General features: G+C 45.0%; 1 protein-coding gene across 1 annotated transcript in view; it reads right to left on the reverse strand.

Annotated features, from left to right (window-relative positions):
• GUCA1C (guanylate cyclase activator 1C) overlaps positions 1 to 14,057 on the reverse strand; it is a 212,555-nt gene extending 198,498 nt beyond the window's left edge. The window contains exon 1 of the mRNA XM_089659172.1: positions 13,820 to 14,057. Within this exon, the coding sequence (XP_089515298.1) occupies positions 13,820 to 14,014 (195 nt within the window). The 5' untranslated portion in view covers positions 14,015 to 14,057. The remainder of the gene's footprint in view (positions 1 to 13,819) is intronic.
• Positions 14,058 to 18,884: the final 4,827 nt, after the last annotated feature.

Raw genomic sequence — 18,884 nt, forward strand, 5'->3', positions numbered from 1 at the left:
ACAGTTGGTGCTGCAGTTTGCCGATTGTGCAAAATAAACTGACTTTCTGCTTCACAACCACTATTGTACGTTCAAAGAGTTAAATCCATTTACACGCCGGCTGGCGGTAATATTTTTTGGGTGATTAGTGCATTCCAGTGACACAAACGTACAGTTTCCAGCCAACAGCAAGCTGCAATTGACCGATTGTGTACAATAAACTGACTTTCTGCTTCACAACCACTATTGTACGTTCAAAGAGTTAAATCCATTTACACGCCGGCTGGCGGTAATATTTTTTGGGTGATTAGTGCATTCCAGTGACACAAACGTACAGTTTCCAGCCAACGGCAAGCTGCAATTGACCGATTGTGTACAATAAACTGACTTTCTGCTTCACAACCACTATTGTACGTTCAAAGAGTTAAATCCATTTACACGCCGGCTGGCGGTAATATTTTTTGGGTGATTAGTGCATTCCAGTGACACAAACGTACAGTTTCCAGCCAACGGCAAGCTGCAATTGACCTATTGTGCTAAATAAACTGACTTTCTGCTTCACAACCACTATTGTACGTTCAAAGAGTTAAATCCATATACACGCCGGGTGGCGGTAATATTTTTTGGGTGATTAGTGCATTCCAGTGACATAAACGTACAGTTTCCAGCCAACGGCAAGCTGCAATTGACCGATTGTGTACAATAAACTGACTTTCTGCTTCACAACCACTATTGTACGTTCAAAGAGTTAGATCCATTTACACGCCGGGTGGCGGTAATATTTTTTGGGTGATTAGTGCATTCCAGTGACATAAACGTACAGTTTCCAGCCAACGGCAAGCTGCAATTGACCGATTGTGCTAAATAAACTGACTTTCTGCTTCACAACCACTATTGTACGTTCAAAGAGTTAAATCCAAATACACGCCGGGTGGCGGTAATATTTTTTGGGTGATTAGTGCATTCCAGTGACATAAACGTACAGTTTCCAGCCAACGGCAAGCTGCAATTGACCGATTGTGCTAAATAAACTGACTTTCTGCTTCACAACCACTATTGTACGTTCAAAGAGTTAGATCCATTTACACGCCGGCTGGTGGTAATATTTTTTGGGTGATTAGTGCATTCCAGTGACAGAAACGTACAGTTTCCAGCCAACGACAAGCTGCAATTGACCGATTGTGTACAAGAAACTGACTTTCTGCTTCACAACCACTATTGTACGTTCAAAGAGTTAGATCCATTTACACGCCAGGTGGCGGTAATATTTTTTGGGTGATTAGTGCATTCCAGTGACAGAAACGTACAGTTTCCAGCCAACGACAAGCTGCAATTTACCGATTGTGTACAAGAAACTGACTTTCTGCTTCACAACCACTATTGTACGTTCAAAGAGTTAGATCCATTTACACGCCAGGTGGCGGTAATATTTTTTGGGTGATTAGTGCATTCCAGTGACAGAAACGTACAGTTTCCAGCCAACGGCAAGCTGCAATTGACCGATTGTGTACAATAAACTGACTTTCTGCTTCACAACCACTATTGTACGTTCAAAGAGTTAAATCCATATACACGCCGGGTGGCGGTAATATTTTTTGGGTGATTAGTGCATTCCAGTGACATAAACGTACAGTTTCCAGCCAACGGCAAGCTGCAATTGACCGATTGTGCTAAATAAACTGACTTTCTGCTTCACAACCACTATTGTACGTTCAAAGAGTTAGATCCATTTACACGCCGGCTGGCGGTAATATTTTTTGGGTGATTAGTGCATTCCAGTGACAGAAACGTACAGTTTCCAGCCAACGGCAAGCTGCAATTGACCGATTGTGTACAATAAACTGACTTTCTGCTTCACAACCACTATTGTACGTTCAAAGAGTTAGATCCATTTACACGCCGGGTGGCGGTAATATTTTTTGGGTGATTAGTGCATTCCAGTGACATAAACGTACAGTTTCCAGCCAACGGCAAGCTGCAATTGACCGATTGTGCTAAATAAACTGACTTTCTGCTTCACAACCACTATTGTACGTTCAAAGAGTTAAATCCATATACACGCCGGGTGGCGGTAATATTTTTTGGGTGATTAGTGCATTCCAGTGACATAAACGTACAGTTTCCAGCCAACGGCAAGCTGCAATTGACCGATTGTGCTAAATAAACTGACTTTCTGCTTCACAACCACTATTGTACGTTCAAAGAGTTAGATCCATTTACACGCCGGCTGGTGGTAATATTTTTTGGGTGATTAGTGCATTCCAGTGACAGAAACGTACAGTTTCCAGCCAACGACAAGCTGCAATTGACCGATTGTGTACAAGAAACTGACTTTCTGCTTCACAACCACTATTGTACGTTCAAAGAGTTAGATCCATTTACACGCCAGGTGGCGGTAATATTTTTTGGGTGATTAGTGCATTCCAGTGACATAAACGTACAGTTTCCAGCCAACGGCAAGCTGCAATTGACCGATTGTGTACAATAAACTGACTTTCTGCTTCACAACCACTATTGTACGTTCAAAGAGTTAAATCCATATACACGCCGGGTGGCGGTAATATTTTTTGGGTGATTAGTGCATTCCAGTGACATAAACGTACAGTTTCCAGCCAACGGCAAGCTGCAATTGACCGATTGTGCTAAATAAACTGACTTTCTGCTTCACAACCACTATTGTACGTTCAAAGAGTTAGATCCATTTACACGCCGGCTGGCGGTAATATTTTTTGGGTGATTAGTGCATTCCAGTGACAGAAACGTACAGTTTCCAGCCAACGGCAAGCTGCAATTGACCGATTGTGTACAATAAACTGACTTTCTGCTTCACAACCACTATTGTACGTTCAAAGAGTTAGATCCATTTACACGCCGGGTGGCGGTAATATTTTTTGGGTGATTAGTGCATTCCAGTGACATAAACGTACAGTTTCCAGCCAACGGCAAGCTGCAATTGACCGATTGTGTACAATAAACTGACTTTCTGCTTCACAACCACTATTGTACGTTCAAAGAGTTAGATCCATTTACACGCCGGGTGGCGGTAATATTTTTTGGGTGATTAGTGCATTCCAGTGACATAAACGTACAGTTTCCAGCCAACGGCAAACTGCAATTGACCGATTGTGTACAATAAACTGACTTTCTGCTTCACAACCACTATTGTACGTTCAAAGAGTTAAATCCGGTTTTATTTTTGGGGTGCTTATTGAATTAAAGAGTATGTCAGACAACACGCAGAGGAGTGGCAGAGGAGGCAATGTTTCAGGAGCGAGCAGACGTGGCAGCAGAGGAAGGGGTCGAGGCAGCACTAGTCGCAGCCAGAGGCCAGTGCTCCCGGTGTCATCCAGCGGTCGTGTCTCCACCGATAACCCTGCCGTCATCGATTGGTTGACTCGGTCGTCTTCCTCTTCCCAGGTCACCTCTGACACCTACAGCCAACGGTCGGTGGGTACGTCAGACACAACCGTTAGTTGGCATGGCCCGGGAGCAAGCCCACTGAAATCACGTGTCCTCGACCTGCCCCTGTCCTTTGGTGTTCCCTCACCAAGCGAAGTATCGCATGCTGTGGGCTCAGCCCCACTGTACAGTGAGGAAGAGCTAACAGAGGGCGGTCAGGAACGGGGGGAGACATCCGCCTCTTCAGCAGCCAGGCGAAGAAGTACTGGCGAGGAGAGTGGCTCGGTAGCCGGTCTAGAGACAGGTCTGTCTCCTGACCCACACGCAGCCGAGGGGGCTAGTAGTGACGCGGAGACCCTAATTGATGATGATGAGGCTGATCGCACTTGGCAGCCTCGTCGTCATCAGGCTATTGCTTCCGCATCATCAGGAGAAGAGGGTGCCAGCTTGCCAGCGAGCAAAACAGTCGGTGGGTTGCCCAGGAGGCAGCAGGGTCGCAGCAGTGTCAGTGGAGCCAAACGGCCACGGAGTAGAGCACCAGCTCCACTGCAGCCTACCACCACGGCCAGTAGTTGTGCCGGTGTGCACGGAGGAAGTAGCAGTCAGCTAGTGAGGAGTAGCGGGGGCAAAGTTTCCTACTCGGCGGTGTGGCAATTTTTCGTCAAGCCGCCCGAGGAAGTAAACGTAGCCGTATGTCGACTATGTGGCCAGAAAGTCAAGCGTGGCCAGGGGGCCAATGTTGGGACTACAGCGTTGCGTCAGCATATGCAGCGTCGCCATTCGGTGGCCTGGGAAAACCGTGATAAAGATACGGCGGTTCTGCCTGCCCCAGCCCCCGCTCCATCACCCGCTCCGTTACTTGCTCCGTCACCCGACGTCAATCGCCCTCCATCAGCCAGTCAAGGCTCCAACACCTCTGCTGAGGGGAGTTGTCGCTCGTTGGCATCTTCCGCTCGTTCAGATGCTCCTTCTCCTGCTACTCCTCTTCACGGATTCCGTCAGCAGTCTTTCTTGGAATCCGTTTCCAAGAGACAACAGTTTGCGAGCACGCACCCGACGGTGCAGAAGCTGAACGTCCTCCTGTCCAAGTTGCTGGTGCTGCAGTCCCTCCCTTTCCAAGTGGTGGACTCAGCACCTTTCCGAGAAATGATGGCTTGTGCCGAGCCGCGGTGGAGAGTGCCAAGCCGGCATTTCTTCGCCAAAAAGGCAGCGCCAGCCCTGCATTCACATGTAGAAGAGATGGTGGGCCAGTCTTTGAGCATGTCGGTCTCTGCCAAAGTGCACGGCAGCGCCGACGTGTGGAGCTGTAACTACGGTCAGGGACAGTACATGTCATTTATGGCCCACTGGGTGAACGTGGTGCCGGCACAGCCGCACCAGCAACTTGGACAGGTCACGCCGCTTTTGCCTCCACGTTTGCACGTCCTTGGTCCAGCAAAGATGTCCGCCTCTACCACCTCTTCTTCCGCCGTGTCCTCAGCCGCCACCCCCGTGCCAAGTCCCATTACCCGACCGGCATATCACATGTGCAGGGCGCAACGGTGTCACGCTGTGCTGCACCTGGTATGCCTTGGCGAACGTAGTCACACAGGGGAGGAACTTCTGAGTGTAATGAACAGCAGAGAAATCGACAGATGGCTGCCTCCGCGCAAACTGAAAATCGGAACCATGTTGACCGACAACGGAAAGAACATGGTGTCTGCTCTGCGTCAAGGAAGGTTGTGCCATGCGCCATGCATGGCTCACGTGTTCAATCTGGTTGTCAAGCGGTTCCTAAAATCCACCATCCCACTGCAAGACATCCTTAAAATGTCACGTAAACTTTGCATGCATTTCAGCCATTCCTACACCGCAAAGCACACCCTCCTTGAGCTGCAGAGGCAGAACGGAATTCCACAGCATCGCCTGATCTGCGACGTTGCAACAAGGTGGAATTCAACCCTACATATGTTAGACCGCCTTCACGAACAGCGAAAGGCCATCACCGATTTCCTGATGTTACAAGCGGATAAAGGTACTCCCCTGTGTAACTTAGATGTCAGCCATTGGCAGCTCATGCGTGACACCTGCCGCTTGCTCAGGCCCTTTGAGGAGGCCACGCTATTCGTGAGTCGGCAGGACTATGGGATGAACGACGTCATTCCTCTGTTGCATGTCCTGGAACAAATGCTGTTAACAATGGCTGGTCAGGGTGCGGTAGACGTGGCGCACAGATCTCAACGCCACATGACCCCTGTGGGGGCAGGACAAGAAGAAGAGGAGGAGGTAGAGGAGGACATTGGTGCTCAGGAATTATTGAGTGAAATGGGTGGTTTTTCCACTCAGCGGACAGGAGTGGAGGAGCAGGAGCATCTGGTAGAGGAGGAGGAGGAGACAGAGGACCCAGACGCACCGTGGCAGTATGCTGTGGAGATGGAGGCAGGGAGTCCCTCGCATTCCTTGGCACAAATGGCCCATAGCATGCTCGGTTGCTTGCGTAGCGACAGCCGAATAATAACCATCAGACAGAGGGATGACTTTTGGCTGTCCACCTTGTTGGACCCTCGCTACCGTTCAAAAATGGTGGCCTTTTTCACACCTGCTGAGAGGGAGGCCAAAATAAAGTACTATAAAAACCACCTATGTAGTCAGTTGGTCTCTGCCTTTCTGCGCCAACGTCCATCCTCAGACACTGTGGGCCCTGTGCGCTCGCGTTCCGCTGCCATGGCAGCAGGGGAGGGGTGGGGTGGTAGGAGCAGTGGCAGCTCCACCAGCAGCGGCTGCCTCAGTCTGCAGTCGATGATGAGTAGCTTTCTTCACCAGCGCAGTGAGGAAACTACTAACCAGCCGCAGCAGCAGCAGCATCAGGTGGACCTGGAGCAGGACCTCAAACAACAGGCTTGGGCCTACTTGGACAGCACCCTGCCAACCGAGGTAGACAATCCCCTTGACTACTGGGCAACGAAACTTGACCTTTGGCCCCAACTAGCTGAATTTGCCCTTGAAAGGCTGTCATGCCCGGCCAGTAGCGTGGCATCGGAGCGCGTGTTTAGTGCGGCAGGAGGTATTGTAACTCCGCGGAGGACACGACTGTCCACCCAAAGTGTGGAGAGACTCACGTTTGTAAAAATGAATCAGGCGTGGATTAGTCTGGATTTCAAACCACCAGTTCCTGACACAACTGACCTAATAACCTAGCCGTTCAGGCCGCTCCCTGAACACCTCGGGAATTGCTTTGTATATCTGTCGCCTTAGAGGCCGCTGTCTGAACAGCTCATGAATTGCTTTCTATATGTGTCGCCTTTGAGGCCGCTGGCTGGACAGCTGATGAATTGATTTGTATATATGTACTTATTGTCCACTGTCCGGACAGCTCATGAATTACTTCTTGTATATAGCCTTCCAAACCACTCTCAGAATAAGTCATGATATTCATGCTGTGTATAGCCTTATAGGCCAATGGTCAATCAAGTCATGATTGTTATAGTGTGTATAGCCTTATAGGCCTCTGTCTTTACAACTTTATAATTCCATGCAGTATATAGCCCTATCGGCCACTTTCTGGCATCCAGTTGCTGTAGCCCCCATCACCACACTGTGCCACGGGCCCCTGTACCGCCTTCTCATACTGCTGCCAGATCCATCCTCTGCCATGTGTGTCTTTGTCGTCTGCTCACGCTGCTGGGTTCCAGTTTTAAACCTAGGCCTGTGTATGGCTTCCGAATACTGCTGCCTCCACCGCCACCCTGCGCCATGTGCCTCTGTCGTCTGCTCACGCTGCTGACGGCTTCCGCTTTTTAACCGAGGCCTGTGTTTGGCTTTTGAATACTGCTGCATCCACCGCCACCCTGCGCCATGTGTCTCTGTCGTCTGCTCACGCTGCTGACGGCTTCCGCTTTTTAACCTAGGCCTGTGTATGGCTTCCGAATACTGCTGCCTCCACCGCCACCCTGCGCCATGTGCCACTTTCAGGTCTCCTTACACTGTTGGTGGGTTCCATTTTGTGATAGGGTGCTGTATGGCCTTCCATTGCTGCTGCCTCCACCGCCACCCTGCGCCATGTGCCTCTGTCGTCTGCTCACGCTGCTGACGGCTTCCGCTTTTTAACCGAGGCCTGTGTTTGGCTTCCGAATACTGCTGCATCCACCGCCACCCTGCGCCATGTGTCTCTGTTGTCTGCTCACGCTGCTGACGGCTTCCGCTTTTTAACCTAGGCCTGTGTATGGCCTTCAATTGAAGCTGCTTCTGCTCCGCTACTCTGCCATTGGACTCTTGATAGTCGTCTCCCCACGCTGCTGCTGGGGGGACTTTTTAACATAGGCCTCTGTATGGCCTTCAATTTTAGCTGCTTACGCTCCGCCACTCTGCCATGGGCCCCTGTACCGCCTCCTCATGCTGCTGCCAGGCCCGTAATCTGCCATGGGCCCCCGTACCGACTCCTCATGCTGCTGCCAGGCCCGTAATCTGTCATGGGCCCCTGTACCGCCTCCTCATGCTGCTGCCAGGTCCAGAGTGTGTCATGGGTCCCTGTACGGCCTCCCATTGCTGCTGTCTCCATCGCCACACTCTGCCATGTGCCACTTTCAGGTCTCCTCACACTGCTGGTGGGTTCCATTTTGTCATAGGGTGCTGTATGGCCTCCCATTGCTGCTGCCTCCACCGCCACACTGTGGCTCCACACTCTGGTTTTGGCCCCGTGGCTGCCCAAATGAGTGAAGTGTGCGGTGATTCTAAGATCGACGGCACTCATCTGCATGTCATACTGACTGACAGTATTATTTCTCTTCCCCAGCAGACTCCAAGGGCATTTAAATTAAAGGTACAGTGTTCTGCACTAATATAAAGGCTCTCTGAAGCCTAGAAACACCCTTTTTATAAGTTAAATTCGCAGCGAATATATTTGGCACGAAGCAAATTTAATCGGCGAATTCGGCGAATCAGCCGAACCAAATTTTTGAATAATTCGCTCATCTCTAATGCTGACTATGATTTACTAAAACTGGTGCACTCAATCTGGTGCAGCTGTGCATGATAGCCAAACAGCTTCTAGATTCAGCTTATTCAATTAAGCTTTGACAAAACCTGGATGCTGATTGGTTCCTATGCAGAGCTGCACCAGATTTTGCACCGTGTGGTTTTAGTAAATTAACCCATTTATCTATTGCAGAATGTTTATATAGTAATCCATTGTTTGGTTTGTGCTTGTTGATCTTTTTCATTTAATCGTATATGAGTGGTGAAATCTTTAAAAGACTGGTCTATAAGTTAAGTCTAATTACATTTGACATACCTATCTGGGCACTTCCAAACATGTGTTGCACTGTTCAACACAATTTTTGTCACAGATATGCTCTGACCTGTTCCATATGTAATTTTTCCTCTTGTTTACAAATATGGTATCAGAAATTTTCTATCACCCATACTTCCGGAGTTATGCTCCAGTAAAGTTTGTACGTTACTGTAAATTAGCCATTACAGTTTTGTCTGGGTAGAACAGAGGTTTAATACGAAAACTTCCATTGTTGTATGTTGTCAGCCACAACCAAAAATGATGAGTCGTGTATTTATAATTACCCGGCCCCTTGCCCTAATGACCTGGCTGATTCAAGCAAAAATGCTGAGTCATGTATTTCTGTCTGAGTGGGGCAGTAGGGACAGGATAAATCATTACATCCAGAAACAGTGGCCAAAGAGAACATCACTAGTCCCAGGACAGAAAAATGTTGCACATGACCCACATGTGGAGCCGAATAAAGTATATCTACCTTCACTCCATATAAACTTGGGTCTTATGAAGAACGTTGTAAAAGCGATGGATAGAAGTGGACTTGGATTTGCATATCTAAGAAAGACATTTCCAAGGATCAGTGAAGCGAAGATCAACGAAGAGATCTTTGTAGGACCTGACATTAGGAAACTGATAAAAGATGAAAACTTTGATGGTCCGTTGAATGAAACTGAAAGAGCTGCATGGGAGTCTTTTAAGACTGTTTGCCGAGACTTCTTGGGAAATAACAAGGCAGACAACTACGCAGAATTAGTGGATACTATACTGAAATCTTACCAGAAACTGGGATGTAACATGTCTTTGAAAATGCACTTCTTGGATTCACACCTGGATTGTTTCCCTGCAAATCTAGGAGCAGTCAGCGATGAACATGGGGAACGGTTTCATCAGGCTATTTCAGTAATGGAAAATAGGTACCAGGGCGAGTGTAGCTCCACTATGCTTGCAGACTATTGTTGGACCCTTAAGAGGGATGTTCCTCAGGCGCAACACAGCAGAAAATCATATACAAATACCTTTTTAGAAGACTACGTTAAAATATACACCTATATACGTATATTGTAAATATAAGCAACGTAGTGTAAATTTCAACTGAATGTCACTCTAAAACGTTACATGATGGAGAATTCCTAAGCAGATATCTGAGTTAGCAACCAAAAAAAGAACTAGAATAACCCCTGTTCATTTCTGTGACAGAAAATGTTTTTGATTTTGTTTACCTGTGTTATCAAGTTAAATTTAGGATGCAATGCCTCTGTATGTTTCTTTGTTTTTAGGCCCACAGCTTACAGGTTGACATTTTTGTCTACCATTTTAGGCTACTTTCACACTGATCTGTGGCAAAAACACATATGCATGTGTGGGAGTGACAGAGGCGTAGCTAGGATATTTTGCGCACGGGGACGAACAGCCACCTCATGACACCCCCCCCCCGCTTCATATGGTCCCTGTAGACACCCCCCCATCCGGATCACATTGCCCCCTGCTTCATCCATGGCACTACTCACCCGACTCGGCTCTCACCTCGTCCCCTCCGGCACATGCCCAGCTCACTGCCCTCCGCTCCTCTCCCGGCCGCCTCCTCTTTTCTCTCATAACTCACTGTGGATGGCAGACGTATCAGATGACACATCTGTTGCAGCCGCTGCAGTGATCTTGTGACCTCATTTTGGCGCCCCTGTACCTTGGCGCCCGCGTACATATGTACCCCCCTGCCCCCCCCAGCTATGCCTCTGGGGAGTGACATAATTGCGGCTTCGGCCATTCAAGTGGCCACAGCTCAGGAACCCGGAAGACTGGGTGAAGATGTAAGCCTCTTCAGTGGTGATAGCACTCCGCCGGAGGGCTTCGTTCTCAGGTAAATCTTTCATAATGTGCTAGTATACAATCAGGGGCGGACTGACCATTTGGAAACTCGGGCACCGCCCGAGGGCCCGGGGTCAGTAGGGGGCCCCATGAGATGCCCCTGGTACCTTTTTCATAGGCTTTTTTGAGTTTGGGCAAGGACACAGGGGCCCCATGATCCCCTATTGCCCGGGGGCCCCATGAGTTGTCAGTCCACCCCTGTATACAATGCATATTAGCACATTATGACATTACCTTGCAGGAGGAAGTTTTTTTCGTTAAGGTTTACTCCTGCGTTAAGATTAGAAGTTCTCAATATAGCAGCTGAAGCAACAAATGAAACCTTACACATTTAATAATTTTACATATGGGGTTCTGCCAGTTTTCCACCTGTAGTGCTTTTTTTTAGCATTTGTCTGTGACCAATATTTCTCATTGCAACATGAATACATCATATTTTTTTAAATCCAACCAGCAACTATACAATGCCACTTCAATATCCCTCTTGCAAAACTGGAAATCATGGATTTAAATACTGTATAATGCATTGATACTAGTAAAAGTCATGCATAAAACATTCTTTTTTATTTTTCTAGTAATTTAAATCTTTTGGATTTAAAGCCAGGAATACACGGTAAGAAAACCGTCCGAAAAATTTTGTTGATCAAATGATTGATTGATTTTCTCTTCGCTGATGAGCAAGATGTTATAACCGATAATGATATTGTGAACGAAAAAATCTGGTTGAACAACAGTGAAAAATGTTGACGTTTCACATGCGAAGGACCGATTTTTTATGCGGTGGTATGATAGTCGTCTGAAAAAAATCTATCAAGCGCTATCATGCATGAGCGGAGACAGAAGATGACCCGGATGTTTATGTCCAAGAATCCATAAATCCAATTTATTCCAATTATGTTCAAATGTCCAAGGATCCATGAATCCAATTTATTCCAATTATGTGCAAATGTTCAAGGATCCATATATCCAATTCAATCCAATTAATTCCAAGGAATTATGTCCAATTGCTTGTTCTGGACGGCAGGGCGTTGATCGCTTGTTCTGGGCGGAAAGGGCGTGGCTACAAGGTCACACACACACTGCATCACTTCCACTTGTAACGAAGACGTAAACACTATATATTGCTTGACAAATGATTTTTTTCGATTGGTTAATGTGGGCCACAATTTTGACCAACAAACGAATGCCGATCGGTCGTCGGATGATCGGTCAGTCTATTTTCTTACCGTGTATTCCTGCCATTAGGCTCCCAAGAGCAGGTTCCTCCTAACTCTCGTGTCTTGAATTTTATTGTAACTATCCTGTCTCCATTTATTTTGTAAAGTGCTGTGCAGACTGTTGGCACTATATAAAACTTGTGTAATAATAATAATAGAACAAAAGACAAATCCCAATTGTTTTTGTGTCAATATAATTCACACTATGTGTGTATGGCCAGCCTTAGCTTTTGCAGGAAAGCTGTAGTTAAATTCAGCTGCCTATACCTGCTGATTGTTTTGTCATGCTATCAAATACTGGGGTGGAATTGCCCAGATATACAATGTTTGTGGCAGGCATGCACATTTGATTAAATGTGTTGTAAACTAAGGGTTCATTACTGTTGGTACAACCTAATTAATTCTTCTGGATCTTTTAGGTATGATTTGTATAAGAAATATGTGCATGTTATTATTTGGTAATATGCCTTTATCTTGGCTAATAGTATATTATTTAGAAGATACAGTGTACCTTCTTCATTAGGTTGAGAAGCACTTAAGCTCTTGATGGAGTTTCCTCAAATATGTACCATTTCATTAGATTGTACGCCCCTTGAGGGCTAGGGACTGATGTGAATGTACAATATATATGTGTAAAACACTGCGTAAATTGACAGCGCTATATAAGTACCTGAAATAAATAAATACAATTTTTTCCAAAAAATGAAAGCATCCCTGCATGCTGTGGTACTGCTCCTATTGGTTCACACAGTAAAGCTGGCCACATATGGATCAAAACTCAGCCAGTTCAATCGGCTCATGAGATCTAATGATATACTTCTCTTGAACACGAATGTTGAAAAATTTTCTTTTTGATCAGAGCTGCAACCATTCAGCTGCAGCACTTGTATTCTGACAGCTAAGGAGTCCATGCTGGCAGAATACAATAGCACAACCAGGCATATTCATCTATTCACCTCAAATGTGTGGATGGGGGAATCTGTTTGGCGGCTGGCTGATGAAAAAAAAAAGCTCTGTCTATGGCCAGCTTTAAATTGAAGTTGCATGAGCCTTTTTTTTAACATGTATGAGATGCTAACTTTCACCATAAGCTGTAGAGTAACCTAGACCATCTATAATGTAGATTTCATCATGATCTAAATCAGAGGTTCATCTTTCCAACTGGTGCTGTTTATAAGACCTTGCTCCATTATAACAAATACTCTGGGGGTTCTTACAATTCTCTGATCTGGGTAGGTGACCAGATATTGATACTATTTCTTTTCTAAATACATCAATAAACAATGTATCAGGTTACAGTTAATTATGTGATTTTGGCTATAGCTGACCTAGCACATTACAGTCAAGTTTTTACAACATCCTTTAAGTGTGGGCCTTAAAGGATTATTAATTAGAAGAAACATTTTTGTGTTATTTGGGCTTTATAGGAAGAAAACAGATTTTCAGATTTTTTTTTTACTGAGGAATACAGGGCTAATAAGAAATAAATTAATGACAGACATCATTATGTATCATATGTTCTATTATAAGACAAGCTTATGCAAAAGTATCCTGCAAGCTGATGCGCTGCAAATTGCACACATGGTCCAACTCATTATGACGTTGATAATTAAAATGTGCCAACATTCCCCATCCACTCATTTATATTCATGAATATAATTTAATCTGCAATCGTTATATTCATAAATATAATGAAATTAAATATCATTCATATGCATCAGTTTGGCCTATAGAGATGATTTTCTTTTTTGCTTCCATAATATTAGATTCATTTGCTTTTGCAAACATTGTGATGATGGAGCTATACATTCTGTTGCCTGGTTTCTCTTAAAATACATTATGAAAACAGACTTTTTCAACCTAAATATGAACTGCAAAGTGCAGTCATACAAATAACTTGAACATGTAGAATCAGTTCTGAAATACTACAGGATAGACTGACCATGCCAGCTCATCCATTTCTCCTCTAAATATCTTAAGACACTAAAAACAGTTTAAGTGACTGTAATTGATATAGTGTAAAACATTTGCCCTTGAATGGTCCACTTAATTATTTTTTGTATCTGTACTGCTTCTTAAAAAAACAACATACCTTGTTCATATCAAAGGTGGAAAAAACTTGTTCGATGTATTTGTTTGCTTCAGGGTTCATTCCATGCAGACCAAGTAATCCTTTAAACTCGTGCAAGCTCAGCTGTCCAGATGGACACTCTCTCATGAATTTTCTGTACCAATGATGTATCTCCAGAGCATTAATATCATCTGCAGTAGATGCAGCTGTACCCATATTGCTTATGTTATGAGCTTTTGCTTTTTGAATTCCATTCCATGCTGAAGATTCAGCCACTTGTCCAAGGATTTCCCAAAACACTGCACATATTACAGTAAAGATCTTTTTTAAACCTCTTAAAGCTCGTTACAGAGAAAGGCTATGAGTGTAAAAATAGAAACCTGGACAGATTAAGTGTTTTATCAAATGGCTGGTTACTAAGAAGTGTTAACATTTCTAACAGTGTTTGTCTTTGTAAATTAAGGGGGAGCAAAAATAGTCACATGTGTATAAGTGGATTATTTTTAATTTGCACATGATATCCAAATGGTCAGGTTTGCATAATTAAACCAAATTCATTTAGAGGAAATTAAGAGTTGGACTAGATTTCTTGTTTGAATAAAGCTGGCCCACCAGTCCCTGGTTATCATTATTTCCATAATAGATATTTTAATATACATTCTTTTTTTAGGCCATTTGTGTTTATGTTGACAATGAAGACTGCGTGAAACACTTTTTTTATTTGTGATTTTTCATGGCATCATTAGTAGAACTTAAATCTGCCAGATCACCTTAGAACCTTACCCTACTAATGCCAAATGGTTCATCCAAAACAAAATAGAAAAGACAGGGTAGTAGGCTCACTAAGCTCTGGGGATAATGAGTACAACTACACATTACAAGTGCACAGTCTATTTGACTTTAGTAAATATATCCTTCTAAGTTAGTACATTACTGATTTTGTTATGGTGACTCTAGGTGATATGGCCACTGTCACACAAATGCAGTATGTTTGTATGTAAGTTTAGAGTTTTAGTTTCAGCATCAGAGGGAACATGGGATGCATGTGATAGGTTGGATATTCAGAATAATGTCTACTTGCCTTGTTTTAACCATTGCTCACTAAAATCAGCACAAATAATACAATTTTATTTGCAGCTTGCTGCAGCTGATCATAAAATATGTACCATACTGCACATATTTTTTCTTTTTTGTAATATTGAGTGCAAATGTGAAATACTACAATGATCATTTATAAAAAAAAGACTTAAACCATATTAATTGATTCTTAAAAAATATGCTTGTGTATTTCCGCATTATTTCTGACTTAAATATTGCTACTGCTAAGAAGGTCCTTTCATTTACCTAAGAGAGTTCAGGCTGTACAGATACATTCACTGCCTTGCAGAAATTAGATGTAACAGATATATCATCTTACCCTGTTAATGTGTTGAGCAAGACAGAAGACCTGTGTTTTGTGCATCATCACATTTAGTAAAAATACTACCTGTGCTAATAAAAAAAATTCATTATTATTAAAGCGACATCTCTTAGCCAAAGTGTGCATCCCTCTATACTGGAAGTAACCTACAGCTTTGCCAGTTAGCCTATGGCTGACCAGAATTGATGAAATCTATATGATGGAGGAACTGATGGCCGCGGTCCACAATAAAGAGGAACAATTTCACAAACGTTGGTTCTATTGGACCGACTACATTCCCCATGGACTTCGGTCCATGGCTACAGACCTACAGTCTTCTCCAGGCTAGATGCATACCCCACTGCATGGTAGCTGATGTGGTTTGCTTTTAGTTGTGAGCTGGGTGTAGCGTTCCCATATGCTTGTCTCTAAATTTCCCACTCACCCTTCCCCCCCTTTTTTTTCTTCTTCTCACCCTTCCATCTCAGATCCTTCCCCACGTTTTTATATACAACTTTCTATATACGTCATACCCATAGGTATGTGATAATTCCTCCCCTGGTGTGTTTTGTTTTTGAACTGAGAGAGTAAAAATCCCAGAACTCAATAAAGGACTTCTCATGATATTATCTACTTTCTGCTCAAGCTCCCTAACTTGTTTTATGTATCTGTATATGTTGTTTTTTTTTTGTAATGTATTCTGTTCTGACATACTCTCATGCTATTGCTGCCTCGAATTGGTTATATGAATGTAAAACCTCAAGTAAAGAATTAAAAAAAAAATTGACTAATATTAGGGCTCCAAACAAACAGTTCAATTACTTTTTTGAAAAATGTAAGGGCAAATAAAGCCCATTTCTCAACTAGTAAAATAAGAACAATTATACAATATTTTCTTCTAGTTAAGACAAAAGGTCTGTGTATTCTGCCCCTTTCTACTTTTTGATAAAATATTCCCTGTACAGCTTAAAATTTAACAAACAGTCTGGGGGCAACTCCAGAAAATGGAGTGCTTTACAGAAATTAAAAAAAAGAATACTTGAATACAAATAAAATAAGAAAGAACAACTGTACTATATTATTTTGTTGCGTTGGCAAAAAAATGTTTTGGTGTATTACAATTTTGGTGTATTAAAATTTTAGAATTTTACATTGAAAATATAAAATGCTAACTTTCCAAAATAAAATCTTACCAACAAATGTGAAGAAGTAATAAACCATCAGCATGTTTTACTTTAAAAATCCTCTTACAAATTATTTGTTAAAATTCTTAGCTCAGCACTTGCAGTATACAAATTTCAATGCTGCAGGCTCTTGTTGTCTCAGTGCTGCTTCTCCAAACTTCCAGTCATCACAGAAACAGTTAAAACGGTAGTAAACTGCGAAAAAAAGAAAAAAAATCTTCTCCCTGCAAGCTAAGAGCATAATGTGCCAGTATGCGTCGCATATTATCACATTATGAATAGAGATGAGCGAATTATTCAAAAATTCGGTTCGGCTGATTCGCCGAATTCGCGGAATAAATTCGCTTCGAGCCGAATATATTCGCTGCGAATTTAACTTATAAAAAGGGTGTTTCTAGGCTTCAGAGAGCCTTTATATTAGTGCAGAACACTGTACCTTAATTTAAATGCCCTTGGAGTCTGCTGGGGAAGAGAAATAATACTGTCAGTCAGTATGACATGCAGATGAGTGCCGTCGATCTTAGAATCACCGCACACTTCACTCATTTGGGCAGTCACGGGGCCAAAACCAGAGTGTGGAGCCACAGTGTGGCGGTGGAGGCAGCAGCAATGGGAGGCCATACAGCACCCTATGACAAAATGGAACCCACCAGCAGTGTGAGGAGACCTGAAAGTGGCACATGGCAGAGTGTGGCGATGGAGACAGCAGCAATGGGAGGCCGTACAGGGACCCATGACACACTCTGGACCTGGCAGCAGCAATGGGAGGCCGTACAGGGACCCATGACACACTCTGGACCTGGCAGCAGCATGAGGAGGCGGTACAGGGGCCCATGACAGATTACGGGCCTGGCAGCAGCATGAGGAGTCGGTACGGGGGCCCATGGCAGATTACGGGCCTGGCAGCAGCATGAGGAGGCGGTACAGGGGCCCATGGCAGAGTGGCGGAGCGTAAGCAGCTAAAATTGAAGGCCATACAGAGGCCTATGTTAAAAAGTCCCCCCAGCAGCAGCGTGGGGAGACGACTATCAAGAGTCCAATGGCAGTGTGGCGGAGCAGAAGCAGCTTCAATTGAAGGCCATACACAGGCCTAGGTTTAAAAGTCCCTCACAGTTAATTCCAATAACGAACTCTACTCCTCCGTGCAATCTACTTACGAGACCCTGGGCAGGTCTGGGTCCAATTTGTGGTAGAGACTGGTTTTGTTCAGCCATGCTTGAGCGAGTAATAACAGGTCTGTGCTGCCCTTTGGTGTCTGGCTTAATGCGCACAACACTGAACGTCCCAGCGTTTGTCAACGATTTGCCGTTAAGTGATGCAAACCCGCTGAACCACGTTCATGAGGAGCCGGTACAGGGGGCCATGAATCAGTATGGACCTGGCAGCAGCGTGAGCAGACGACAGAGGCACATGGCGCAGGGTGGCGGTGTAGGCAGCATTATTCTGAAGCCATACACAGGCCTAGCTTAAAAAGCGGAAGCCGTCAGCAGCGTGAGCAGACGACAGAGACACATGGAGCAGGGTGGCGGTGGATGCAGCAGTATTCGGAAGCCATACACAGGCCTCGGTTAAAAAGCGGAAGCCGTCAGCAGCGTGAGCAGACGACAGAGGCACATGGCGCAGGGTGGCGGTGGAGGCAGCAGCAATGGAAGGCCATACAGCACCCTATCACAAAATGGAACCCACCAACAGTGTAAGGAGACCTGAAAGTGGCACATGGCAGAGTCTGGCGATGAAGTCAGCAGCAATGGGAGGCCGTACAGGGACCCATGACACACTCTGGACCTGGCAGCAGCAAGAGGAGGCGGTACAGGGGCCCATGGCAGAGTGGCGAAGCGTAAGCAGCTTAAATTGAAGGCCATACAGAGGCCTATGTTAAAAAGTCCCCCCAGCAGCAGTGTGGGGAGACGACTATCAAGAGTCCAATGGCAGAGTGGCGGAGCGTAAGCAGCTTCAATTGAAGGCCATACACAGGCCTAGGTTAAAAAGTCCCCCCAGCAGCAGCGTGGGGAGACGACTATCAAGAGTCCAATGGCAGAGTGGCGGAGCGGAAGCAGCTTCAATTGAAGGCCATACACAGGCCTAGGTTAAAAAGTCCCCCCAGCAGCAGTGTGGGGAGACGACTATCAAGAGTCCAATGGCTGAGTGGCGATCCGGGAAGTCAGCGTTGTGATTGCAGATGCAATGCAGAGATTCTATGAGGTGATGCCGTGGGTGCGAAGAAGATCATATACCGTCGTACTTCCATCCATAAGACGGAACAACCTGCGAACCGGGAGCTTTATTGCCCTGACCCGCTGAGCAGCTTCTGGGATACCCAAGAGGCCCATGGCAGAGTGGCGGAGCGTAAGCAGCTTCAATTAAAGGCCATACAGAGGCCTATGTTAAAAAGTCCCCCCAGCAGCAGCGTGGGGAGACGACTATCAAGAGTCCAATGGCAGAGTGGCGGAGCGGAAGCAGCTTCAATTGAAGGCCATACACAGGCCTAGGTTAAAAAGTCCCC

The sequence above is a fragment of the Staurois parvus genome, unplaced genomic scaffold (genome assembly GCF_062004578.1).
Source record: "Staurois parvus isolate SC_StPar_1 unplaced genomic scaffold, SC_StPar_1.0 ptg001134l, whole genome shotgun sequence".
Classification (NCBI taxonomy): domain Eukaryota; kingdom Metazoa; phylum Chordata; class Amphibia; order Anura; family Ranidae; genus Staurois; species Staurois parvus.